This window comes from Alosa sapidissima, chromosome 24 (assembly GCF_018492685.1).
Source record: "Alosa sapidissima isolate fAloSap1 chromosome 24, fAloSap1.pri, whole genome shotgun sequence".
Taxonomy (NCBI): Eukaryota; Metazoa; Chordata; class Actinopteri; order Clupeiformes; family Clupeidae; genus Alosa; species Alosa sapidissima.
In genome coordinates this window covers 7,526,192-7,552,344 of record NC_055980.1, presented here as the reverse complement: position 1 = coordinate 7,552,344, position 26,153 = coordinate 7,526,192, and the positions used below count along the sequence as shown (strand labels likewise).

General features: G+C 42.7%; 4 protein-coding genes and 2 non-coding genes across 8 annotated transcripts in view; all 6 read right to left on the bottom strand.

The window, feature by feature from the left end:
• Positions 1-14,080, bottom strand: part of snx29 (sorting nexin 29) — a 103,788-nt gene extending 89,708 nt beyond the window's left edge. The window contains exons 1-12 of one of the 3 annotated variants that reach the window (XM_042082059.1): positions 13,621-14,080; positions 11,434-11,498; positions 11,301-11,353; positions 11,011-11,135; positions 8,673-8,699; positions 8,108-8,288; positions 7,808-7,878; positions 6,481-6,759; positions 3,877-4,309; positions 3,500-3,624; positions 2,471-2,558; positions 2,243-2,325 (exon numbers count right to left, since the gene is read on the bottom strand). In XM_042082059.1, the coding sequence (XP_041937993.1) occupies positions 2,243-2,325; positions 2,471-2,558; positions 3,500-3,624; positions 3,877-4,309; positions 6,481-6,759; positions 7,808-7,878; positions 8,108-8,288; positions 8,673-8,699; positions 11,011-11,135; positions 11,301-11,353; positions 11,434-11,498; positions 13,621-13,627 (1,537 nt within the window). In that variant the 5' untranslated portion in view covers positions 13,628-14,080. Of the gene's footprint in view, positions 1-2,242; positions 2,326-2,470; positions 2,559-3,499; positions 3,625-3,876; positions 4,310-6,480; positions 6,760-7,807; positions 7,879-8,107; positions 8,289-8,672; positions 8,700-10,070; positions 10,448-11,010; positions 11,136-11,300; positions 11,354-11,433; positions 11,499-13,620 lie in introns of those variants that run through there. The other 2 variants (XM_042082060.1, XM_042082061.1) reach the window with 2 other exon arrangements.
• A 165-nt stretch (positions 14,081-14,245) lies between these two features.
• On the bottom strand, positions 14,246-17,011 carry LOC121699721 (tumor necrosis factor receptor superfamily member 17). The gene is made up of 3 exons (XM_042082065.1): positions 16,816-17,011; positions 15,887-16,027; positions 14,246-14,802 (listed from the first exon to the last, which is right to left on the bottom strand). The coding sequence occupies exons 1-3, from the start codon at positions 16,976-16,978 to the stop codon at positions 14,543-14,545; spliced, it is 564 nt and encodes a 187-aa protein (XP_041937999.1). The 5' UTR covers positions 16,979-17,011; the 3' UTR covers positions 14,246-14,542.
• A 573-nt stretch (positions 17,012-17,584) lies between these two features.
• LOC121699720 (transmembrane protein 238-like) lies at positions 17,585-18,945 on the bottom strand. The gene is made up of 2 exons (XM_042082064.1): positions 18,126-18,945; positions 17,585-17,717 (listed from the first exon to the last, which is right to left on the bottom strand). The coding sequence occupies exon 1, from the start codon at positions 18,736-18,738 to the stop codon at positions 18,133-18,135; it is 606 nt and encodes a 201-aa protein (XP_041937998.1). The 5' UTR covers positions 18,739-18,945; the 3' UTR covers positions 17,585-17,717; positions 18,126-18,132.
• Positions 18,946-20,120: 1,175 nt separating this feature from the next.
• rsl1d1 (ribosomal L1 domain containing 1) lies at positions 20,121-26,030 on the bottom strand. The gene is made up of 10 exons (XM_042082063.1): positions 25,876-26,030; positions 25,293-25,432; positions 24,672-24,810; positions 23,658-23,806; positions 23,434-23,535; positions 22,862-22,955; positions 21,733-21,864; positions 21,224-21,301; positions 20,771-20,845; positions 20,121-20,636 (listed from the first exon to the last, which is right to left on the bottom strand). The coding sequence occupies exons 1-10, from the start codon at positions 25,948-25,950 to the stop codon at positions 20,487-20,489; spliced, it is 1,134 nt and encodes a 377-aa protein (XP_041937997.1). The 5' UTR covers positions 25,951-26,030; the 3' UTR covers positions 20,121-20,486.
• Positions 20,993-21,122, bottom strand: LOC121700797. Its single transcript, XR_006027292.1, has one exon. It is a non-coding gene; the product is annotated as a small nucleolar RNA SNORA55 (small nucleolar RNA).
• Positions 23,073-23,203, bottom strand: LOC121700796. Its single transcript, XR_006027291.1, has one exon. It is a non-coding gene; the product is annotated as a small nucleolar RNA SNORA55 (small nucleolar RNA).
• Positions 26,031-26,153: the final 123 nt, after the last annotated feature.

Here is a 26,153-nt window from a genome sequence, read left to right as displayed (position 1 = left end):
CCACCTCCCTCAACTCACTAGGAGACTTGTGAGGCTGTAGTAAAACTCCATCCATCATCTCCTGCTCTACCTGTCCGGGCCCTTTGCTCTGCCCCAGACGCTGCGCCGACCGCAGGCTGGACTCTGAGCCAACAGTGCCATCCGTTGGAGGAAGACAGAGTGGATGCCTCCAACGTAATGATTTATTGACTGCTCAGTGGCTTACACAACGTGCATCATTTCTCACATAACACTCGGTTAGAAATCTCACACGCATTCCTGTTGCAAATTCTGAGCAGGCTTTGCCATGTTTTATAAGATTGTTATACTTCAGAACTTGGATGTGCATTTTGCGTTTTATTTGACGAGGCTTATGGATGAATATGAGAGCAAGCAGACAGCTAATGATATGATGATGTCTTGGCGCAGACTGAACAGCTGGTTTGCAGTGTTTGCAATAAATCTTCCGTCGTGGTTTTACGGGGAAAAAACAAGTGGCTCTGGACACCTTCCAGGAGAACGTGCAACTCACTCGCATCCATCAGAGTTCCTTCACATGCGCTCGCAGGGACTCAACTGGTTGCAATCGGGCACAGCTCTGCCTGCCGCCTGGCATGGCGGCGAGCCTCCTCTGGATGCTGGGGAGCGCCAGCGCCCTTGGCTGATGCCTGTTCAGCCCTGGCACCTCTGCCACGGCCTATCATCATCACCATCTCTCCATCTTTAAATTGGATTCTTTATTAATGTCCTATTCTCGCCACTTATCAGCACTGGCTCAGAGAAAAGCGCCGCTGCCGGCCAATAGAGTCCTTCCAAACAGGCAGATCTCATCTGCTCTGCCCTCAGAGCTCAATGTGTTACCAGAGAGCACTGCTGCCCCCACTGGTCAAGATGGGTAAAAGCAGCCAGTTCAATACAACCAACAACAATGGTCACTATATCAAAATCAATGCTGTGTGGAAGATAAACATTTTTAATTACTAAAACACTCTACCAGGTCTAAAATATGCAGTATATTGGTCCATAAAATTAAATTTAAAATCAAACAAAACATTTTATGACTATTTCATTGGCTTAGGAACGTGTGCTGCCCCTGTCTTCTGTAGTTTCTTTAGAGAAACAATATACAAGGCAAGGAATAATTTAACCTCTGAGGGTAGTGTTGTGGTAATGTGTGCAATCACTTCCATGAAGCTGGAAAGCTCTCATCATTATATGACTAACAAGTAGTCAGTGACGACAATGGCTTTTATGTGACTCCATGCACTTGAAGCAGAGAACCTCTCACTCTCCCTCTCTACTCTCTACAAAAAGGAGGATGATAACCAAACACTTCTTGGAAAGAAAAGGGAATACTTTGTTAAGATTTATTTCAACAGTAGCCAGGAAATAGTCAGAAAACCTCATTATATGATGGAACTACGTTCCATGCGGCAGCCGTGGCCTACTGGTTAGCGCTTCGGAGTTGTAACCGGAGGGTTGCCGGTTTGAACCCCGACCAGTAGGAAAGGCTGAAGTGCCCTTGAGCAAGCACCTAACCCCTCACTGCTCCCCGAGCGCCGCTGTTGTTGCAAGCAGCTCACTGCGCCGGGATTAGTGTGTGCTTCACCTCACTATGTGTTCACTGTGTGCTGAGTGTGTTTCACTAATTCACTGATTGGGATAAATGCAGAGAACAAATTTCCCTCATGGGATCAAAAGAGTATACTATACTATATACTTATACTTCCAACCAATGAAAACCAACTGGATAATTTCTGGTTATCTGGTTACACAGTCATATAGTTGAATTGGTTAGTCATAGGGTCTGACTCATTTCTAGACTGACTTCTACTACAAGTTTGCTTTCTCATGCAGCAGTTGGTGTCTGGCCACACAACCATTGGGAAAACCCATTTAGAGAGTATGGGGAGTACAGCGAGTAGATTAAACAAGTTGCATGCTGTGTCTCAAGATGGCCATCTCACATGTTCTGTCCTGTTTTACATAATTTCTCAACCATGAATCGACTGTTTACTTTTTTTGCTGAATGCAAAGGCAAAAGGGCCGTATGAGAGAGAGAGTGGCAGGGGTAGAAAGAGTCGAAATAAGAGGGAGAAAGGAAGGGAGGGAGGGAGAGAGAGAGAGAGGGAGGGAGGGAGAGAGAGAGAGGGAGAGGGAGGGAGGGAGAAGGGAGAGAGAGGGAGAGAGAGAGAGAGAGAGAGAGAAGGGAGAGAGAGAGGGAGGGAGGGAAAGAGGGAGGGAGAAGGGACTGAGGACTCACCAACAGTCATGGACTCGGGAAGGCCTGGGGTGGGCAGCATGCTGCTAACAGGTGCGGTCGCCACTGGGGGACTGGGCTCCATGCTGGGACAGGAGGGAAATAAAGCAGAAGGAGAGAGAGAGACGTGTGAGAGAGCGATGGTCAGAATGTTCCAGAACACCTGGCATGGAATAAAGAGCAGTACCAACTTCAGCCACTCCTGTACCTGAAGGATGAGGCTGAACTTACTTGAACTGCAGCTGGGATGAGGGCTTCTCCACGTCAGACGCCAAGCCTGTGCTGTATGCCCCAAAGCCCACTGTCTCCACTGAACTGACTGAAAACACACGCACGCACGCACACGCACACACACACACACACACACACACACACACACACACACACACGCGCACGCACACGCGCACACACGCGCGCACACACACGCGCACACACACACGCACACACACACGCACACACACACACACAAAGGATAATCCCAAATAAGTTAAACAGGTAAGGTTTAGCTCAACACAACTTTATGTACCAGGGCGCGACCAAAAATCTGCCCTGTGCAACTAAACATTTTCATAGGTTACACCGGTGCACCTAACAATTTGCGAGTCTAACTCTGCATCCCCTTTTTCTGTCCATCACATCTTTCATTTCTTTTTTGTTTTCTATTTCAAGTAGGTCTACATAAAGTCTTCTGGACTTACTCAAGCAGTCTCTCTTTTCCCTGCTCTCTGTTCCTCTCTCAAACAACAGACCCGGTCCTCCCCCTCTGCTGTCAGGCTATCAGCAAGCGCAGAGGCACTGGATCTAATCCAGAGTGGATGGATAGGCCACACATAACAGGTAATAGTAGCCCAATCACCGTGATATCTGCAAAATCCTTACTCATTTTGTGTTTCTCTCTTCTGACAATAATAATTTTTCTTCTGTTGTATTACAAAAAAGTATTTTATACATAAATGTGCCCCCAGAGTCCAAGAAGGAAACCTGCGACTACCCATCCCTACTCTGATCCTGAACCCTGACCTATTATTGCAGTGCCGTGACAAATTCCGGGTGCACCTAAATAAAAACGTTTTTGTAAACAATTAGTCTGGATCCCTGTGTACAGTTAAGATGAGTAATATAACTAAATCTAATCTTAGTACTCCAACATCACACATGGGGACTCTATGAAGTTGCAGGTTAGCATTTATGTAGTGATGCAGTCGTGTTGCGTAGAAGGCATTATGCAGCAGTGATGTAAGAAGACATTTGACCTCTGACCTGGCTGCGTGTAGACATCCGAGGGAGCCAGTGGGATGAGGATGTCTGTGCTGTCATTGTCATTGTCCGTCAGGATCTGTCTGGGGCTCCACGTGGAAACACTCGACAAGCTACCCACCACCATCCTACACACAAACACACACACACACACACACAGATGGATAGATAGATAGAGTGACAGTGTGTGTGTGTGTGTGTGTGTGTGTGTGTGTGTATGTGTATGTGAGTGAGAGAGAGAGAGAAAAAGAGAGAAAGAGAGAGAGAGACACACATCACAATCTCTTCACTGCCCGTGAATATGATACATATTTTTCAAACGTGGCCATTCATTCTCTAAAAACAGGCTGCCGAGCTGCTTTAAGTAACACAACACTCACTGCTCTGCGCTCCCAGACTCCTCCTGTGGCACCGCCCTTCCTTTCCCGTACACATCCTCGTCCTCGTCCTCCTCGTTGTCGATGCTCTTGGTGTCCAGCGGCGCTCCGTTGTGGGGGGGCGGGGTGGTGGCCCAGCTCACGATGCCGCCCTCCAGCAGCCCGTTCTCGGAGGGCGAGGGATCCAGAGCCTCCTGGGCCTCCAGCGGCTCCGCAGGGTCGGGGTCCTCCTCCGGGCTGCCCTGGCCCTGGCCCACCGGGACTGGGACTGCCGGCGTGGGCGTCCCCGTCACTTCCGCGGCGGTCACCGCCAGGCCCTTCCTGGGGCTCCGGATGCCCTCGTAGGGCTCTTCTCCGTCGGGGTCGTCGTCGTCGAAGGAGATGATGTTGGTGATCTTCTTCTTCCTCCGGCGTTCCTTCCTGGCCAGGCCGGAGTCTGCAGGGGACAGAGGAGGCACTGAGAGGGCCAGCAAACAACCCCACAAACAACTGATGGGGGGATGCTGCAGTCAAGTAAACGTTGCAAAAACGATGGGACTATCCCATAATAATCCCCATGTGAATTGATATGAATTGACATGAATTGATATGAAGCGACTGAATTTGACTGCTTACTGGCAGCTCCTTCGGTGAGCCGCAAATGGGCGCAGACAGGAGTGCACTGACACACACTGTCAATTGCTACCGCGCACCAGCATAGAAATCTACAATATGACAAGCATTCAATAAACAATGGACTTTGTTGAGCAGCGGCAACCAAAACAGGGCAGAACAGGAATTGGTACGGCAGCAGTGAAAGTGCTCAGCTCTGGTATGCGAGTGGAATCTACGTCATCGAACATGGAAAGCGGAGTACGCAGCACTAGTGTCGGCGCACTCCGACTAATGGCCATGCGTACAAACAAACTGTAACAAAATAAACAAAAACAAAAAAAACAAACAAAATACACTGTCCTAGCTCAGCGTGCCCTGTGTTAGTGGCAACTATGAAACACCTACTCCAAGTGCAGTAATGACAAATAGCAACAAACCAACACTGTATCGGAGTACATGAAGACCATAAAGTCATGGATGACCATTTTATTTGCAGTGTCCAGCCCTCACACACTAGAAAGCCCTGGAGATAAAGAGATGCCGGCTTATGAATATGAAGCAGAATGTAAGAAAAATTATGAGATGAATGACTTCAACATTGTAATGCTAATAGGATTAAACCAGATCTTGGATTATATCTGGATTTTAATTAAGAATCTCAAAAGTCAGAGAGAAAACATAATTCCGTCAAGCACACTGCACACTGCTAAATCCTTGTCTGGGACACTTGCCCCACATCCATTAATGGTTGAATAATAATTACATAATCATCGCATAATGATTATTATGACAGTGTGCCACATCTCATTTTCCCTGTCAGGCACTCAACCAAAATCCAAAAAGCATTGACGCCGGCGAAAGACAAATTGTGTGAAATAATCAGATTAATCAAACTTGACAGACGTAAAATGTATTCTTGGCATGGTTTAATGTGAGTGCATACAACTAATGTTACTCCCCTTACCAATTCCAATTCTGAAATCATTTTCCCCGTCATTACTTCCCTTCTGTGAAGACGGATTATGAATAATTTTAGATCTCCCTGGAGCACAACTCCTCGATGTGCGCGGCACCACGTGCATTTCTGATCTACTTAACTAGATACAGCTGTCTAGACGGTCGACCTCGCGTTTAAAGATTCACAGCTTCCAAGGCCTCACACCACAGGAGATGCAACTATGGGAAGAGACTGGGAACAGACTGACATCGTTTTCGCCGTGACACTGTACCAGTGGGGAGTGCTGGTATCTAGAGACGCAGCCAGATAAGAGGAAGTCATGCTCTCCATTTAAACATACTGTGGGCCTGGACAGAGCTTTTCTTAAACAATTTGCCCTCTGGCACCTCTGGTGTAACCTGACCCTCGCCAGATGAATTTCGTTCCGCTTAGCTCCGCCTAGCTTCACTCACATCCATCTGGGACCTCTTCCATTGAGAGTGATTTCTGCAACCGACTTTATGGTTCAATCAGGACGCAGGGCGGGAGTTTCATAGATGTGACGTAGTGGAGAAGCGACCGTGAGACTGTTATCAGCGTCACGGGTTGGCTTCGATGTGAGTGGTTGTAGTAGCACGTCAATAGATGACGGACAAGTGGCTTATTTAATCATATGCAAGCATTTTTTGATTAGGCCCAGCCTTCTGAAACACCATTCCAATGGATCGGTTCCAGATGGATGAGTGGAGCTAGGCGGAGCGAAATTCATCTGGCTAGGGTCAGGTTACCTCTGGTGTGCCAGACAGTGTTAATCTGTTCTGATGTTTGCGTGTGAGCATAGTAGCTGTGTTCGTATCAGTTGCCATTTGTTTTTCCTGTCTATGGGAATAACAGTGGCATACATAATAGCACATGTGCATGACAGTTCAAGATCTTGTTCACTGTATCTCTCTTTCAAGGGCTCTAAAGCAGGACTCTCATCCATGTATTTAAATAAACTTGCAATTTGCTGTAATTGCAAACATATGCACCCCTGTATGTATGGCTGTGTGTGTGTGTGTGTGTGTGAGTCCTACCTGCGGAGGTGCTGCGGGGTATCACAGGCAGCGGGTCGGAGGCGCCCTCCGGCCGCGGGGTGAAGCCCGGCACAACGGCGGTGGCCGAGCCGATCTCTCGCAGCAGGCTGCTGACCCCCTGCGTGGACTCCTTCCACAGGGTGCTCATGCCCTGCGTGGACTCCTTCAGTAGGTGGGACACGGTGGCGCTGCCCCCACTGGCCACCCCAGGACCACCACGGCCCTGACCGTTCAGATCGGTGTTGTCGATGTTAATGGCGAAGAGGATGGAGTTTAGACCTGTGCAGATTAGTGTAGAGTCACAAGACCATAATGATGACCTCGACAAAAGAAAATGCTTATCGTAAAACCACCAATTACCGCCCCTATCGTTTGAAAATTCTAAAACATTTGATAAATGAACATTACATTTTTCAGTAGCCATAGGTGTGTAGTCAAAATCTGGTTTGGTTCTTATCGGGACTTTTACTGCCTGAAATTCCCGATTTTGTTTACCACGCTCAGAGTTTAGTGCTGGGCTGGTGGGTGCCTATTTCTGCCCTTTCACACGGCACATCAACTGTTATACTGAGAATTCTTGTCGCAAATCAAAATTCCACTGGAGCTCCAAGCGGATTTGTAGACGCAGCTTTACAACACTGTTTACAGCTCTTCACGGTAAAATGTAATTTTTGGTACATAGCTAATTTAGATACACTTATGGTGTGGGTGCTTGTATTTCTTTAGGAATCTGCCATCTTGGTTTGTATAGAAATGAACATTAAGTGACACATACACGTAAGAGAGCGGAAATAAGGGACGGGCGGTAATAGGTGGCGTTCCTATAGGAATCTGGAAACGTACATGAAGTAGAGTAAAAGTCCGCACACTAGAGCTGCAATTGATGAGATGGTTTAATCACCACAAGTGTAACGTTTCAGGACATGTCTGAAGAAGGGCAATGTGGCTCGAAACGTTACACTTGTGGTGATTAAACCAGCTCATCAATTGGAGCTCTAGTGTGCGGACTTTTACTCTAGTTCATCTAAGTCTCTTTGAGTCCAGCACCTACTTTAACCTCTGGGATGTGCGTGCCTCTTGCACAAATCTGGAAACGTAACCACGATAAAAACCCTTTCACATGAGTAGTAGTACAATTTTACATCTTGTATTTATATAATATCAACTATGCAAGTAACGCATGAAGTACCATATGCACTGAGCAAACTAAACCAAACAGTAAAACGGAATCCATAGCGCCCATCTACGCGTACACCATCTTACTAAACATAGTCACAATAGGGAAGGTGAAACCAAAACCCAGCCAAGGATGAAAATGTAGTCTTACCAGCAGCCATGGTGGGCAGCATGCTGGCTCTCTCCTCATCCAAAACAAAAGCCCAGTCTTCATAAAAGGCACTAAGGACATAAAAACAATTATTAACCATTCTGTCTCAGAACTTCCAAAACAGTTTAATTCAACCTGTAGAACAAAGACATAAACGTGCACAGACCCAAAAATGAGCACACACACAAGCAAACACACACACACACAAACAAACACACACACACACACACACACACACACAAAACAAACAAACACACACACACACACACAGAGAGACCTCAGCAGGGGTCATTGTGCTACCTGAGACGGGTGCGGTCGGCCAGTACAGTGTGCAGGTAGCGCTCGAGCGAGTGCTCGTTGAGCGCGGCGCGCAGCCAGGCTCGTCCGCGGCCCTGCTCTGAGGTGATGTGGCGCAGGGAGTAGAAGCGCTGCAGCTCGTGCCGGTTCAAGTGGTCCTTCACATAGAACCAGAAGGTCAACTCTGGAAATAAGAACAGATTTTGTTTTTGTTTTTTTTTTTAGTTTTGATGAACCATTTTTCAAGGTAGAACCTTTAGTTCCTGTGTAGACAGGTCCAAAAAGAGCAGAGCATCAAAAAAGTAAAGGGGAGCTCCTGAAATTCTCATATTCAAAATCTGAGATGGTGCAGCAGCAACCTTATCTGATTTAACACAGAATGACCCACAAGTTAATCAATAAGTACTAAAAAGTGGGATGAAAATAAAAAGTACTAAAAAGTGGGATCAAAATAAACTTCTGCAATTCCACCACCTTGAAAAGTGTAGGTGTGACATTGTTTATAAGATTGTGGAGAGATGAAACATGCAAGATTGTGAACCACCCTCACTCTAACCTCTTAACTTACTGGTGCAGTTGGAAGACCAAAGGTAGCCTAAGGCAAACACAAACAACACAGGCTCAGGAGGGCTCTGCAGCAAAAGGGAAGTAGTACAAGGATGAGACTCAGGTTTGTGTTTTTCTCTGATATCGCTCCTGGTCACAAGCTGCCACACCGGACTGCCCGCAAGGCAAAGGCCTGCAGGCAGTACTCAATAATTCACAATCTGACAATCTGAACTATATACGAGCTCTGCCTGCAGTAACAGTTCACAAGTCAGAGCTGACCTAAAAGAATGACAACTGGAACTCCTCCTCCACAAAATCATATTGTGAGTTTAACAAGTTGGTCCAGAGAACATAAATACATGAGCCCGATTACTGCCACCCCCCCCCCCCCCCCCACCACCACACACGCACGCGCACACGCACACGCACACACGCGCACACACACGCGCACACACACACACACACACACACACACACACACACACACACACACACACACACACACACACACACACACACACACACACATCCATTCCCATATCAAGTGTGTGCTTCACGCTTCGACAGCTTCTCTGGAGGCTAAAGAGGCTACATTTAGCAACAAAAGGGCACACCAACAGGGCGACAGTTCTCACTGCTTATTTTTACTCTCCAGATTTGCAAAAAGATGGGCACAGAAAAAAAGAGGATGTTTTCAGTTTCTAGGCCATGCTAATTAGGAAGAATTGAGAGCGCCGCTCCTTCAGCCCCCCTCCCCAGTCACTCTCATACCACAGAAACACTAACAGAAACATTTTCAGTACCATCAGTATTTTTTAGTTCTGTCAGGTGACACTTCAGCCTTTTCAAAAGGCGACCCTTATTTCAGAATTCAGACTGTATTCTACAACCATGTCATACAGGCGGACATCATGGACTTGGACGAACAGAAAAGAAATATCTATAACGACACACAAAAAGACCAAGATGATATATAACGAAATATAAAATTCACCATAAATGATTAGATTCCATTATAAGGAAACAATACAATCCATTGTGCTTTAACTTTAATTGCCGCTCATAACTTCCTGAAAATAACTTGGCAGTTTAAGGGGAAACTCCACTGAATATGTAGAGGTTCTAAAAAAAGACTAACAATTATCTATAAATCCTGTGGGCCATCTCACAGGATGAGATCATTACACTTTCACAGAAAATCTGATGCTGTTCCATAGCGAAGAGTTTTCTTCATAAAGTTTGATTAAAACTCATTAGATAAAAAAAAACAAGTGGACTGGCTGGAAGTCTGCTGTCACTCCTTTAAATAGCCAAGTTAATCATGGAAGTCCACTGACTCATAGGCTCAGCAGGTTCCTGGAGCTTCCCCAAGACTGGTAGACAAGAAAAAAGGACAGTCCTGTTTTAACAATCTCACCCCGTCACTCTCGAGATTATCTGGCACAGATTATCTCTCATCTCTGTTAGTTTCATTTTCACGCTGCTACGACTCAAATCCAAACCACAAAGGGTATAAAGGTGGGCCCTCAGAAAAGAGAGAGAGAGAGAGATAGAGAGAGAGATGGAGAGAGAGATAAAAAAAAAGGCCCAGTTCTCTTTTTTGGCCAGTTTAGAGAGTTTGTTGCATAACCATCTGGTTTCGCTGAGGAGTATCAGCACCTGCCTTTCTGGAGAGGGTCTGCCGCAGCATCTGTTTCCTCTGAGGCTCGAGAGGTGCACACAGGACAGCTTCAGCTCTAAACTCTCCCAGGTGTGAGCTGTGCTGTGCAAAAGTCATCTGCTACTTCAGTGGTGCTAAGAGTTACAGTACAGTAGAGATGAAAAGTTTCATCGTCTACATAGTGAACGTAAGTGTCTCTGAGCAGCATTTCTCCAAGCCCAGATTCACACGAGAAACAACACCAGCACCAGAACAAAAACCATGTCCCCCATCTCAAGGAGAGTTCCACCGATTTTTCACATAGAGCTCCGTTTCTCAAAGTCACCAAGGTCATCGGGGTTTTTGGTACTAGGTGCTCTCGAGAAACTAGATCTATGTGAAAGATTGCTGGAATTCTCCTTTAAGATTACTATATCACTATATCAGTACAAAATGTCCTGTGTTAGTTCTCTTTGAGGTTTCTTTAGGTTGCAGTGGTGGATCTTCAGGAGAAGTTATAGCCTTGTTAGTGTTACCTAAATACCTATGATGTGGACTAATATTTTTGTTGAGGGGCAGCTTGAATAAGGCAAGGTAACCAAAACATACATTCAAACACACTCACACTCACACTCACACTCACACTCACACTCACACTCACTCACACACTCACTCACACACACACACACACACACACACAGAGTACGATTTGCGATACCTGCTTCTACTTTGCTTGTGAAACCAGCTGCTTGCTTGATGGCAGCTGCAGTGAGAGCCAAACCACGACTCTTCCTTAAACCATGCTGAAGCACAGCCTCAAACTGGGCACACAGGCATATCACCCTGCACACACACAAACACACACAATAAAGTTATCATGGAAACAATTGTGCACTCCCATAACAATTTGACACTTTAGGATTTACACTAGCGTAGATATGTGGATGTTGGAAATTAAATACAGATCCATTCAAACAGTCACAGAATGCTTTAAGAGACTTCCCTGACCTGCTGTCTGAGTCCGAGGCGATCTCCTTTCTCCCCCCAAAGCGGATTTGGCACTGTCAGAGAGGGGGAAAAGACCCAGTCAGTTTCACACATCAGAAACCTGGCCAGGTGCAAACAACATCAGCCACCTCACCTGTTTAACTGCGTCAAGCAGCCTCTCCAACAAGTGTTGTCTTTTCAGGTCATTTTGCTGAGCGCCTGAAAAGGACATTAGTGTATCTGATTATTAATAGAGCAATTAACAAACCCAAACACATCTAGCCTTATCAAATGAGGACACGCCTAGCCTTATCAAATGAGGTAACCTATGTAGCTTTGGCATACAAGTGGAACTAACTGACATTAGACTCAGATTCAGAAGCATATTCAGTGCAGCAAATTACAGGAAGTAAACTGAGATACCGACACACAGCTTGTATTACTATTACTAAAAGCTACGTCCTTTGTATTTGTTTTGTATAGCTATTGTGTTACTACAGCATGTGTAATTGTAACTGTTTCATTATAAATAACAAAACACCAGATTATACACAACACATCTATTTTCTGGTCATGTGTGCTATAACTGCTCTGAAAAGAGCCTGTTTTGAAAATAAAATACAAAACCCTGTGTGCAATGATGCATGTGTACGTGAGTCTCGCACGCAGCTACATGCTTGAAATCAAATCCCACCTCTGATAATGGGTGATAGTATCAGTAGTACATTATCAATGATCTCTCACTAGAAATCATCTCATTATAACATGATCATGACTCAAAAAAATCAAAGCAAAGCTCAAAGAACTCAAATTATTGAGAATGAAGAATGAAGCAGCTGTACTGTAACAGACAAGGAACATAACCAGCAGCAACAACAACAAACAACACAACTTGATGCAATGTATTCCACACATTTTATTCCTTTTTTGTATTTTGTGCGATTCAAAATGTGGTGTTTTGACACAAAAAAAATACACTACTACAACTTAAGCCTGATAAACAATATGATTTACAGGATGTTTTTTCCCCCAAGCCTTGTATCCACCACCCATGTCCACCACCAAAGTCCTCACGCTTTTGTCTGAATCTATCAAACACCTCATGAGTCTTATAGTTTTGTGGCCACACAGTAATGGATTGGGACTACATTATGCATACTGTATTTGCATAAGAACATGCATGCATGCATGCATACATACATGAATACATACATGCATACATACATACATACATACAGTACTGACACTTATTTCTCCATTGACAAAATTATCATCCACTAAAAAATTAGCCAATATCAAAACCTTTTTTTCTTCTTGCAAGACCTCTGAAGACAATGCATTGTAAACCAATATACGGACCTGGTCAATCAAACCAGCCAGCTGCTTAAGAATGCAAAGTAGACTAGCATACAGTAGATGTGCTTGCTTTATATAACCAACACTGCGGACATGACATTACCTTAACAAGATGGCTTTTTCATCCAACTGTTAGGGAGATTTCTTCAAAGAATTGGCATATCCCCGCACTGCAACTAACCTAATTAAATTGTAGCCTAATCACAACAAAGGTCCTCCTACTTTTGTCCCAGTTGGTCAAATACTTGTTGCTTTGTGGTCACACAGTAATACAGCACACATGCTCATACACACACTATAAGCTTACATATTTGTTTGTCACTGAGTCATGTCGAGGTGAACTTACTTTTAAAATGTTGTTTCATCTCATTGCTTATTTTTATCAGTAAATATTTTCATCAGTAGCCTAACAATTGTCATACAAATACTTTTTTAATTTGTTCCAAGAGCTCTTAAGACAATGCATTGGAAACAAACAAAATACTGACCAGTCATACTGCTGTTTACCAGTGCAAATACGTTGTGCTTACAAGTGCTTTAAATACTAAAATGCTGACTAAGAAGTCTGTGGATTATGTTATAACCAACTGGGAGGGGGAACTGTAGCCTACTATCTTCTTCAGGTATTTTTTCCAGATTCTGATCCACTTAGCCACGTCATTAAGTGAAGTAGGCTGACTAGTCATGTAAATGACTCTAAACATCTGTCTCCCATACCAGCTAACACAAAATACAAAACACCAAACGCATAGACACAGAAAGCATGTGATCGACAACCTGTGAGGTGGTGAGTAAGGAAGATCAAGTCCTCTGGGCGATAACATCATAGACAGTAAAAGAAACACTAGGTAAAGGGAAAGTAAAAATATTACCTACATCGATTTCTCTTGCACAAACCACGGGTTCGGCTAACTTGTCAGTTAAATAATACAAAACAGCAGCAGTGATTTGGGAAAGGATAAACGCAAGCTTGTTAACGACTCACCGTTCATTCTGACAGTCGTGTCAGGTTGTCAAGGTGGGATTCACCACACAGCATCCGTATGGTTCTGTGCCCCTCCACAATGTAACATTACAATTTGGACTTCGCGTCAGTCGCTTCGCTCTAATATATCATGTTTTGGATCCACCACAATGGACAAGAAGTCCTGTTTGTTTTCCTACATCTAAACCGCGCGCTCGTACAACTCCACACTTCTTGATGCTAGCAGGCTACAAAGGCCTGTCCCCAGACTGTAAACAGATCTTAAAAGAGTAGTAGCTTGTTACGTTTGCGAGAGCATTGTGCTACAGTTGTAACCAGTATCACTTTTTCACTCGGGAGAATTAATGTCAGTGATGTGGGTCACTTATTAATAACCTAGTAACAAATTTTTCCGGACCCTGTTGCTGGGACACTCGGAAATGAAACAGCATCTCAGCTAATGGTGTCACATGACACAGCATTGTGGCCACATGACATGGTTGGGTTGGTCACGTGATTAAATCAAGTTACAGAGCTGGCTGCTGAGTTGGCCAACCACATAATGATTTTAAGCCTGTGTAAGTAGTTGTCAAGACAGCAAGATGAGCTTTCTGAACCGATTTTCCCACTGTTTTCGATACAATAAAAAAATGCCTACTTAAAAGGAAAAGAAATGGGCCAAAATTCTGTCTACTGCTTTATAACTTCTGTAGGCTATTTTTCATTGTTTTCCTTTTTTTGTAACTTTTTCAGATAAATCACCACAACCATGTGGAGTAGTCTAGCCTACTTGAAATAAATAAAATAAAATAAATTTAAAAAAGGAAGGTGTATAAATATCATAAGACACAGAGAAATGATTGATCATTGACATTGTAGCATTCATATAGTGCCTTCCATGGTTACAGCCCCCTCCTTGATAAGATTGCTTTGGGATCTTCAATCAGGGCACAAATCCAGACCTCCACAGGTAGAGAGCTCCGCTATCAGTGCTTTGCATCCTGCTTCCATAGTTCTGTCCTGTCTTCGTTGTCACTAGCATGGTTCTGCCTTCTTCAGTGGAGGGTAGGGGCAGACTGGAGTTAGGAGTTACTTCACTCTGCTCTTCTTGGATAGCTTGGCCAGCCCCAGCTAGGGTCTCTGTCCCTGCGATGTATAAGGCTTCTTGTAGTTCTGTTGGTCCCGTTTCCTCCTGGCAGGGTACTGTGGGGCACACGTTAAGTAGTTGTGATAGTGTCACGTTTAGCCTAGTATTATTCTTAATGTCAGATACTCAAATAGGCCTATACAAAATTCAATCACCCACATTTATGTGCAGATTTTAGTTTTGTGTGTGACACACAAATTCAGCCCTTGTTTTTACATCAAAACAACTCATCCTCCCTTTAAGAACTCACTCTATAGCTTGTCAACTTGCATTGTAGGCTAAATGGATGAGTTACAGTGCATGAAAATGCACCGTTCTGTTATCTGAAGTCTTATTATATTCTTCTAACCAAAATTTCTGCGTCTAATTCAGCTTCAACCGTTTAACGTAGAAACTTCGTTCAAACTTTGTCATGTAGGTCTTGAAAATGACTCTGCAATGTAGGCTACTTTTCTTTTCTGTAAGCTTCATACTTTTTGAAATATTAACAAAAATCAAGCTTATTTTTCCCCATAGACTTTGCACTATGACATCACAATGGGCTAATTCAATTGATTTGCACCTGTATCAACTGCCAGCTGCTCACCTAGGCCCCCTCAAAGAGTCAATTAAGCTGACTGCACCTGTATAAACTGCTTTCTGCTCAACGGTCTCTGTGCCTCTCCATTCTACAAGGATATAAGGCACATTCCATCCAACTTTTTATCCATCCATCTTATTCAAACCATTCACTCATCCACCTTTTAAACTATCTATCAATAGTGGGGCTGTTAAGCTCTTAAAATAAGGACGATCTTGCTTTTTATGAAAGAAGCATATAACATTCAGGGTTTGTTCTTGACTCCCGCCAACTGTTTCCGAATAAAAGTTTGTTTTGCATTTTATGTTAATATATTTTCATGCACTGGTAATTTCATCAAAATTACATTTAGTTTGCATTTGCTATACACTAATTTGTTAAGAAATACATGGCAATTCTTGAGAAAATGAGACGACACTATTTTGGTTCTTACCAAAAAAGAAGCTTTGACTATCTATATGCTCATAACTGGTAAAAGTATATTCCTTATCCTTAGTTCAACCCAACATTTAAGTTTAATAAGGATTTGGCATTTGCCAGCAACCATGCGTTTAAGTTACCTTTGGGTTTGGAGTGAATTTTGCAAGTCTTTCTTCTCAGATACTGCAGGATCAGTGACATGGCCATGAAGACTCCCAGGAACACAACAAACAAAACCACCAAAAGCACTCTTGAGTTGTTGCCCTGTGACTCTGACATATCTGGCCATGCATTTATTTTCAAGACGAGCATGAAAAGAAATAATTATTACATCATTAGAAGAAATGTATTTTACTATGGAAAATGAAATTGTTGGTTGGATGAGCTTCAGAAATGTCATGAAATGTAATGGTAGCTCCGTCTTGAGAAAATGAGACTAAACACATTATACATCAGAAGACTTTGACAAGATTTGGGAAAGATTCTTGAAAGATTGGAGTCTTTTAACTAATGCTCCCCATTCAAGCTTTTCTCAAAAGACTACAATCTTTCAAGAATAATTCCAAATCTTGTCAAAGTCTACTGGTGTAAGTATGGCATTAAAGGACATATATAAACTTTGGTTTTGTTTTTTGATAATAAGGCATATTTCCTACCAACATCTGTCAGGTTATTGCTACATGGTCTGTGACTGCCGTGTTTGTACTACTGTATCATGTGTAAAACATAGCCTTAGATTCAGATTCAGATAGATTTATTCGTCACATAAACAGTTATAACAGTGTACAACAGGTAATGTAAGCCTGGTTAGCTCCACACGATGCACTCCTTGAAACAGATATGACAGGCAAGGTCAGGAAAGTGTCACAATTTCGATATATGTTCATTAGAAAATATGTTCATTGGTTAAAAGATTCCTCAGAGGACCGACTACGAACACAGGCATCTAGTGGAAGTAACTGCCGTTACTCTTCAAAGTCAGTGCAAATGCTAATAAATTGTTGTCCATTGTGTCACATTGTGACTTTATTTCTTGTTTTTGTTGTAGAGAAATCCAAATTGTACTTACTCTTAGTACAGGATGCTGTGCAAGTTGCTGGTGGTGAATTGCACCGTAATTCGCAAGGCTCACACTCCTCACTGAGGCCATCGTAGTAGTGATTCACAGGACACTGTTTGACTGCCAGAGACAAAGGACTGATGTAAACTATTAGGCCGAGGTAGAACAGCATCTTCCCCCTGAAACGAAGCTGCACTGACAGAATTTAGGCGCAGCTTTAAGTACCTCTATATGTAAATATTTTAGGGGAAGTCCCTTTGCTGTGCAAAGGAACCTTTTGTTTTTGGTTTGTAAGACTGAAAGAGATGATTAATTAACATATTTAAACAAAATCAAAAACTTTTTTGGTGAAACGCAACTAACTGTTATACAAAAAGTGTATTTGAGCAAACAGAGCACATTATTTGATTAGCATAAAAGTCTTAAAATCTAGGCCATCAGTTTATAATTTGTAATGCATAAAAATGTCATTTCAGACAATAATGTCATTTTTTCAGTCAGTTTTTTCTTATTGTTGACTTTCACCATTTTTATTATTTGCGTGTTCTGAGTGGAACACATGTAAACAAATAAATAAAGATGGAATCCAAGGAATAAGTCTGTCCACAGCTGATGCCTCTATCATGATCTCCAACCTTGAACCCTTTTGAATATGCACATGACTGTCCCAAAACAAGCCATATGGTCACATCCCTGGAGTCATTAAGACAGAAGCATGTAGCACTGAAAAATATAAGCCAGTATAAGTGTATTTACATTTTTATTTTGTAACTCATATGTCCATACAATTGTAATAAATGAACAATCTTTTTTTATTAAATAGTAAAAAAATAAAAAGTGTTCGAACATTCGGCCCATCATTTTGAAGAAATTATTCTTTGGCAGTGACATGTCTACTGTTCATCTGTTCTCTGAAACACAGAATTAAGAAAAAAGTGCTTGTGAGATTTGAGACAGAGAGGTTACAGCACTGTAAAATATAAAATCTGCGTTGAACCCATCCATTTGAACCTTCTGTGTAATTCAGGCTTTGAGGCATTTTCCATTCTTCCAAAAACATTTTTTAAAATATTATCACATGCCATACCAAAGTCAAGTTGGATAGAGCATACAGACCAAAGTCTACAGTTTATCTAAAAGATAAATCCACCAAAGCCAATATGAGAGGTAAACAGGGATTTAAACACTGGTTGATCATTGACCTAGAGATAAGCTTATCTTTCATCAAAAATATAGTTTTGTTGCTTAGATAAACCATACATTTTGAGTAGGCCTATGTCTATTCAACCATTCTTTATTGACAATGTGCACCAGATTACCTTAGAATTATACCGACAAAGGTTCTCTGTTGAATTTAGGTTGTTCCGAGTGTGCGTTTCCACAGGGCGTCATAGCAATACCGCCAGGGACTTGTGGTGTGTCTTCTGTCCCGTTACCTGGCCTTGGACTCCCCCTTCCAGTCCTCCTGAACGAGTTTCGTATACTGTTGGTGAGTCTACTGGATACTTTACGCACAGCGCCTGAAATTCCTTTGCCTTTCTTGTAAAGAAAAACGTCGTCTTCCAGCTCTTCTGGTGGCACCTCGATGTTACCTGAGTACCAGAACACCCACCAGATGAGACTGAGAAAGATTATAACGGCGCCGGCATATAAAAGAAAGTCGTGGAAGAAAATGTCCCAAAACACTCCACTCAGAAGGATTAAACATCCGATTATGTCATGAGCGATGGCGAACCAAAACGCGCATTTACACCGACCGATACCCTCGTAGTTTTTCTCCATTTTGGCAACAGGTAGGCTACATGCGCCTCCACAGGTGTGTTGAAAAGTGTACAGTGGCGCTGACAGCACAAAGAACGTGAGTCTTTCGAACTGAGGAGAGTTCAGAATCAAGAAACAAGATAGCCTAGGACAAGGTACGCAGCAAACCATTAACTTTGGACAGTGACTGACAGCCTGTCAAGTTATCTTTAAAGACTCAGTAGTAGTTGTAAAAATATGTGTTTATCATGTCATGTTGAAAAATAATGAACTAGGCCTACCAGAAATTACATGAAAATGTAAGCCTTATGATACATTACATTGCCTTTTAGTTATTCCCTTTTGAACATAATGGTCAAGCAAGCAGAGATATATTCAAGGTTATCACCACGCCTAAATCCAACTAATAGTAGTAATGGTTCCTAAAATAGGCTACGAGAAGTGGAAAAACAGTATTGTCCAACAAATAAACCAATACATTGAGACAATCACATCTCAATGGATCCTCTCCGCGTCTTCCGTCCTTTGCGCCTGAGTTTGTCCTTGATGATGGGCAACCAGATCAGCCCAAGCACCAAAAAAATGAATCCAATGGAGTAGGATACGGGTCCAATAGCAGGAGGCACTTCGGTTACCTCAAAGGAGCTCAGGAGGGACGTGACGGCTCCAGCGCCCAGCATCATTCCCCCAATTATAATCACTATAATGGGCTTGTGGTAGTTGCTCCAGAGACACGGCTCATGCTGAACAGCATCCCTGTCCGGGCATAGCGCACAGCGCCTGGATTTCTCCACATCCCGGCCATGGTCTGACGGAGGAAACTCTGGCTGTAGCATACTAACAATAAGAAAAGAAACAGTTTAAAATGGCTGTAGGCTACACTTCATCACGGAAAACAACATTGGCAAAACATCTCACCTTATGCAGTTCCCAAATGTTCTTTTAGTCAGGGATGTATGCCGTGTCTGTTCTCTAGCCTACATGGTACATGTAGCAAACCCTGCAGAGGGAGGTTTAGCTTGGACAAACAGGCCCTTTCCGCATAAGTCGACTAATTTCAATCTTTTCATATGATGTGTCCAAAAATATTAAAAACAAAAATCAGCTAGTAGTTGTTCAATTTGTGAGCTTGGCTGTTCCAAAGTGAATATAAGAAAAATAAAGCCTTTTCAGGTTAAGATTACCCTTCCAGGAACCTTATCTGCCTAAACCGATTGTTCTATAGGCTCCTTTTACTTCAAAACTCATTTATTGCAGAACACTGAAGCAAAATACTACCAAAGTGAGCTCACATTGGACTGAAAGCAGTCTAGTCATGTGTCCACAGCTGCTGTATAGTACACAGCACCTGGCCTCTATGCCAAGCATCTGTCTACCTTCACAAAAGGCTGTCACCTGATCCCATTACTCCACAAGAGGTTTACCCAGACGAACGCAAACATCAATCCATGCAAACATTTATTAATACATGGACATCATATGCTGAACAGACGAGATGTTAAATGGCTGTGTCATATGCTGCTGAGTTTAACAAAAGGTACAGTCATACAACAAAGAGTATATTGTCTTTTATTATTTACAGAGCAAATAAACTGAACAAACATTGCCAGATGAATTTTTCTGGTACAAAAAGACAGATTCAGGTAGCTGCATTTCATTTAGGTCTCCATTTAGTCAGTCCAGCAGTTGTCTGCTGTTAAAGGATTAGTCCTGACGTGTATTACAATTACACTGTCATACAGTATGCACCATGTCATGTGGATAGGAAATTGTGTAATGTCCTAAAGCATTTTGATGCCATGCTTCTTTACATAGAGGTCATTGACTGCCATCATGCCACATAAATGGTGACAAAGGCTGGCAGTTGGTTACAAGTCTTTATTTGATGACAAGAGAAGGACAAACAAAGATGGTTGTTTTTAAGAGGACTTGGGTGATTTTCTTTTCTGTTTCTGTGCGGGGCCTTTCATCGTTTTCTTGGTCATTTTACCAGGTCCAGTTTTGTTTTGTTTCCCCCCTCTGCCTACCAATGGCTTGGTCACCTTCTTCAGGCCTTTCTTGGTTGACTCCTGTCAAATGAAATGAAGGTTCAGTTAAACACTTATGCAGTGTGCTGGGAAAGGATTTCATTCAACTTCTTCCAGTGTTGTGAAGGGAACGCAATTTACTTTAGAAATTGTATCAAATTTTGGGACGAACATACCTCCGGCTTGGCTTTTTTGCCCTTTGTCTGAATAGGAACTAGCTGTGGGATGTCTTCATCATCTTCGTCCTCTTTCTGAAAAAGTTAGACACCAAAATATTACTCCGTGTTTGATGAGCATCATTGCTCTGATCAGCATCTGGCAAGCACTGCCCATAAACAGCAAGACATAACAGATCAAATGTCCTACAGTGGACACCAGAGGGCGCTCAAGTATCTCATCTCTGTGTCAAAGTTGTAGAGACCGGTTCTGATAGAAGGAAGAAGCCCATCTGGATTAACTTTGAGTCGCTCTGGCATCATCTGTACCCGTGCCCAACACTGACAGAGGGGAGCAGGTTTGCTGTGATGCAGTCACACGCACACAGTGTCTCTAATCTTTACTGATGATGGGACTCACTTGTCCCTCAACAAATAATATGTACCTAAACACTTTTCTTCTAATGGACATACCTTTTCCGGACTTCCATCTTCGCCGTCTTTCATATCAGTATCGTTGCTCACTGCTGAGGCCTTTCTCTTCTTGGACTTCTGAAAATGGTGCACAAACAGACGCTCTCTGAAAACAACAGCTGGTAAACTTTCATTCTACAGCCCGTTTTTCACAGAAAAATGACTTGACATAACAATCTGAAACAAATTCTCATCACGCTGCCAGACACACCATGTGTTGGATCCTCTAGATAACGGAGATAGTTAACACCAAGCACAGCGATAGGAAGCGTACAATTTATGCAGAGAGAAGACAGAAGAAACTGCTAGCAGAACTCAAGAACAGCAGAGAAATGTGTGAGTATCTATTTTGGAAACACATTTCTAAGTACCGTTTTTTTTTCCAAGTTGAAGAGAAATAATTACAGTACTTCTCCAGCCTTGTCTATTTGCAGCATTGTGATATAACTTAACAGTTGATGACGTACTATTTGGTCCAAGACTGTGACTATAACTGACTGATGACTGACCTTTTCATCAAAGGCATTCTTCCGCACCTCCTCCACCAAAGCAAGGTGAGTCAGGTCAGAGGTGTAGATGGGCAGCGCTACGGAGGTCTGGCTCTTCAGGTGGATGATCTTAATCATTTTGCCTTTCTCCACCTGCAATGGGACAGTGGTTAAAAAGTGCAACAGTGCTAGTAGCGATAGTGTTTAGTGCAATGCCCATCTTTGTACACTTAGACAATACACAGACAGAACATCTGTCAAAGTCCAGATCAAGAAAAGAGTATTTAGTGAGACATTAAGGTAAGTACGATATCCAGACAGACGTTCATAGACTTAAATGGGTTCACTAGCCAAGTGGCTTCTGGAAAAAAAAAATCCTTTTGGAATCAATAAGATGGTACCTAACCAGATATATAGACTATGACATATTCCGCTCCCAACACTGTAGTATTTTCTCTGAAAAGTGTAGTGCACCAGAAGGGCTGGCCGGACAGACCGAACCTCTGGTGACGTTTGAGTCAAATGGATCTCATTACCATGCTTACAATTACCATCAAAATTATTCGTGGCTTTCAGGCTGACCCCAATATTCCATGGAGACCAAATTAACATTCCCTCTTGACAATTTCTAAGATTGGCACTAAGAAAAAGATGGTGAGGAGAAATTAGCTGTATTTAACAAAAAGTGTACAGAATTAAAACAGCAGATTGCACCTCATTTTGTTCATTTCAGTTTCACTATAACACATTTATGATCGGACCCAATCAAAATTAAAAGAATAAAAAGAAGTCTTTGTATCAAAATTAGAGAGACAAGTTCAATTTGGTCCCAATTGGGAGCGAGAAGCTTGTCCGGATTAATCTTTGAATTCCTATAGCAACAGTAAGTACGCCAGTCCCTCACACTGCCACTGTGGGGCTGGATTCCTCTGTTGCATGTCTTAACAAAATCAACCACATCATATGAACCCAAATGGCTGCTCTCAACTTTTCTCAAGACTAATTTATGCTGGGCTACATGGGTGATTATCACCACAGCTAACACCTGACAGCCAGGTGTGGGCCTTGCTGTCAACACTGCCTTTGCATATTCTCTCCGAATCGTGGGCTTAGCAGAGCCACTGGCAGATCTTCACAGGTTCAAACTCACCATGTCCAGCTTGGATGTGATTGTGTCTATTGCAGCAGAGACATTCTCCACAATTTCATCAGTGGTCATCCCTGAGTGAGCCACGCGGGCCATACTGCAAAACACAAACAACAACTCAGAAATAAAAACACAAACAAACACAAGCAGATATAGACAGGCAGACAAACAGATGACACTATAACAAAAAAAATTATATCACAGCGTCTTATTTCTTTGTGTCAAAGTTGTAGAGACAAGCTCCAATGGGAGGAGGAAACTCGTCTGGATTAACCTCGAGTCACTCTGGCACCATCTTTACCCATGCCCAGCACTGATGGGCAAGAGCAGGGTTTGCTGCGGTGCCATCACACTTTACACATAAAACTACTCAAGGAAACAACTGATTTAAAACAGCTACGCTTAAAGAGGACAGAGAATGTCACCAGGCATTGTTACATCACATTATTAGACGATTATATTACAATCACAACAAATAATACTGCAATACACTTCTCTCCAAAGCCAATATCCCACATTAATGTTGTACAAAAGGTTAAGCTTCATCTGATCTGTAAGTGTGCAGGGGGACTGACCAGCATGGGCCTTTCTTGCCAACTGTTATTGTGGTGCCCTGGATGAGACGGTCCATAACCTGGCCCAGGTTCTTAGCCTGCAGGTCTACAGACAACGGAGCTCTGAAGTAGTAAGAACAAAGAAAAAATTATCTTCAGCCAGGGAGTTAAATTTGTCTATTTACCTCCAAATATTATTTTACCAATGACCAATAACATTAACAAATTGCATTTGATTAACTTACTTCTTCGATTCATAGAAATGTTTCCCAACGTGAGAGGGCAGGAGGCGGCGAATGCGTGCATCAGACAAGAAGAGGTCATAATTGCCAAGCAGCCTTCTTTTGGCTTCAAAGGCCTTGTATTCTGTCTTTAACACCTTGAAAGGCATCACCTAGAATGGAAAAGAAACACCAACAAAGCACAAGGTTTGAAAGATGCCGCACGTGATTTAGTCTTGCGTTCCGTCGGTCAATCAAATTAAACTCTTCCCATTCGGGCTCCTGAAGCATTGGCTAAGATTGTTTATGGCTTGGTCCAAGCTAAAATGGTTGTTTTAGGCCCCAGCGGTGGCACGACTGGCTGGGGCACCTGCGCCGTGCGCCGGCGTCCCGGGTTCGATTCCCGCCCCGTGGTCCTTTCCGGATCCCACCCCAACTCTCTCTCCCGCTCACTTCCTGTCAATCTCCACTGTCCTATCTAATTAAAGGCATAAAAAGCCTAAAAAAAATATACTTTAAAAAAAATATATGTCGTTGTTTCACATTTACAAAGACAGAATTGTGTGTGGAAACAAGAGGTCTTTTTCAGCCCCAACACTTGATGGTGAGGAGAAATTATCTGTATTTGACAATAAGTTTACAGAATTAAAAACAGCAGATTGCACCTCATTTTGTTCATTTCAGTTTCACCATAACACATTTATGATCAGACCCAATCAAGGTTAAAAGAATAAAAAGAAGTCTTTGTATCAAAATTAGAGAGACAAGTTCAATTTGGTCCCAATTGGGAGCGAGAAGCTTGTCCGGATTAATCTTTGAATTCCTATAGCAACAGTAAGTACGCCAGTCCCTCACACTGCCACTGTGGGGTTGGATTCCTCTGTTGCATGTCTAAACAAAATCAACCACATCATATGAACCCAGATGGCTGTTATCCAGTGCTATGTTACAACAATTCATCTATCCAATTCATACACACTGAAAACATCTCCACAACCATCTCAAGGGTTATATATATATATATATAGGTAACTGTACCTCTGTGACATTCTTGACTCCTCGTTCTGTGAGCAGCTTCTTGTAAAACCTCTCTGTCTGGTCTGTCGTCATGTTGGGTTCATCTCTTGTGAAGAGGCACACCTCACCGTTCTCTATGCGGATGCCATGGGGTAAAGGACTAAAGGACATCACATAAGAACACAGATACACCAAAGTTAACAGTTCTGATATTTCATAACAGGTCTAAATTTGATATTTTAACATTGTCCATTACTATTATGACCAAAACCTTTTTAACAACACTGGACTTGAATAATTGACCATGAGGCTTCCATTCCATGTCCTGGAATTGTCCCTCAAACAATTCCAGGACAATGTTGAGGTAGTGACCTAAAGGTCCAGGGTGACAAGTCTCCTAAACCAGTATTTCTTAACTGGCACCCCTATCAGACAAACCTGCCAAGTAGGCTACTTCACAAATGTAATGCCAAACATCAGCATGTTCCAAACAAGTAGGCCTACAGGCACCTTGTGTGTCTTACTATCTATCTATGGGTAGCCACTTAATTAACATGGGAAACTGTCCTAAAATACCTTTTCACAATGACAGTCTTTGCAAAAATAAGTTTGACAGTAGCAGCTAAGGCCTTGCATACTCACATGCGAATGGTTTGTTCTTTCCTTGGGATCTTCCATAGTGTTAACATAAGAGAAATATGCTGACTCTCGTTCAGAAGTAGGCTTTCTGAAGTGGATTTGCTTTTAAGGAAGGCCTGAAGTGCCAACACAGCCTTTTTCACCTTAAATTAAAGACAGACATGTAAAACAACGTTACAAACCAGTGCAATGCCACACGATGGGTAACGTTAGCAACCGTTGCCGTTAGAGAAGTTAGCTATTTCAGCTAAGTGGCTAATGCTTAGGTTTTCTACCTTCTAAAAAGCTAACCAGCAACATCACAAAAAGATAATATTTATGGTGGAGCAACACATCACATTGGACTAATAGCAAACGAACAAGAGACTGCACATTAACATAAACGTAATTCAACGTTTGAACATTTGAGTTTGCACCTCGTGGCATAGCCTTACGTTAACGTTACAATACGTAACAGTCTCTGAGGTTATACATTGCCGGGCATCATTAAGAACAAGATCTTACCCACTCTTACATGAACAATACACCATACAGATTCTAGTGTGTTGTCTTTACTTTCCTACAATAATTTAAGAATATTTAATACCTGGGCTTGGTCCAGTTGTAACTTTCCCTGTTGCTCCGCCATGCTGCCTTCACGTGTGGGTCTTCCAGCACGCATGCGTAGATGAAATGCTCCACGTCACATGTCGTCACATAAATTCAGTCAACTTCTTGTTTACACCACAGCTCTCAGCGAGCATGAACTTATTACGTTAAATTAATTGCAGTTAGTTCATATACGAACGAAATATTTGTCCAGTCCTGTTATCCTGGCCGCTTAATAGTGCTGGTCCCAGCAACATGTCTACACATTTGAGTCAA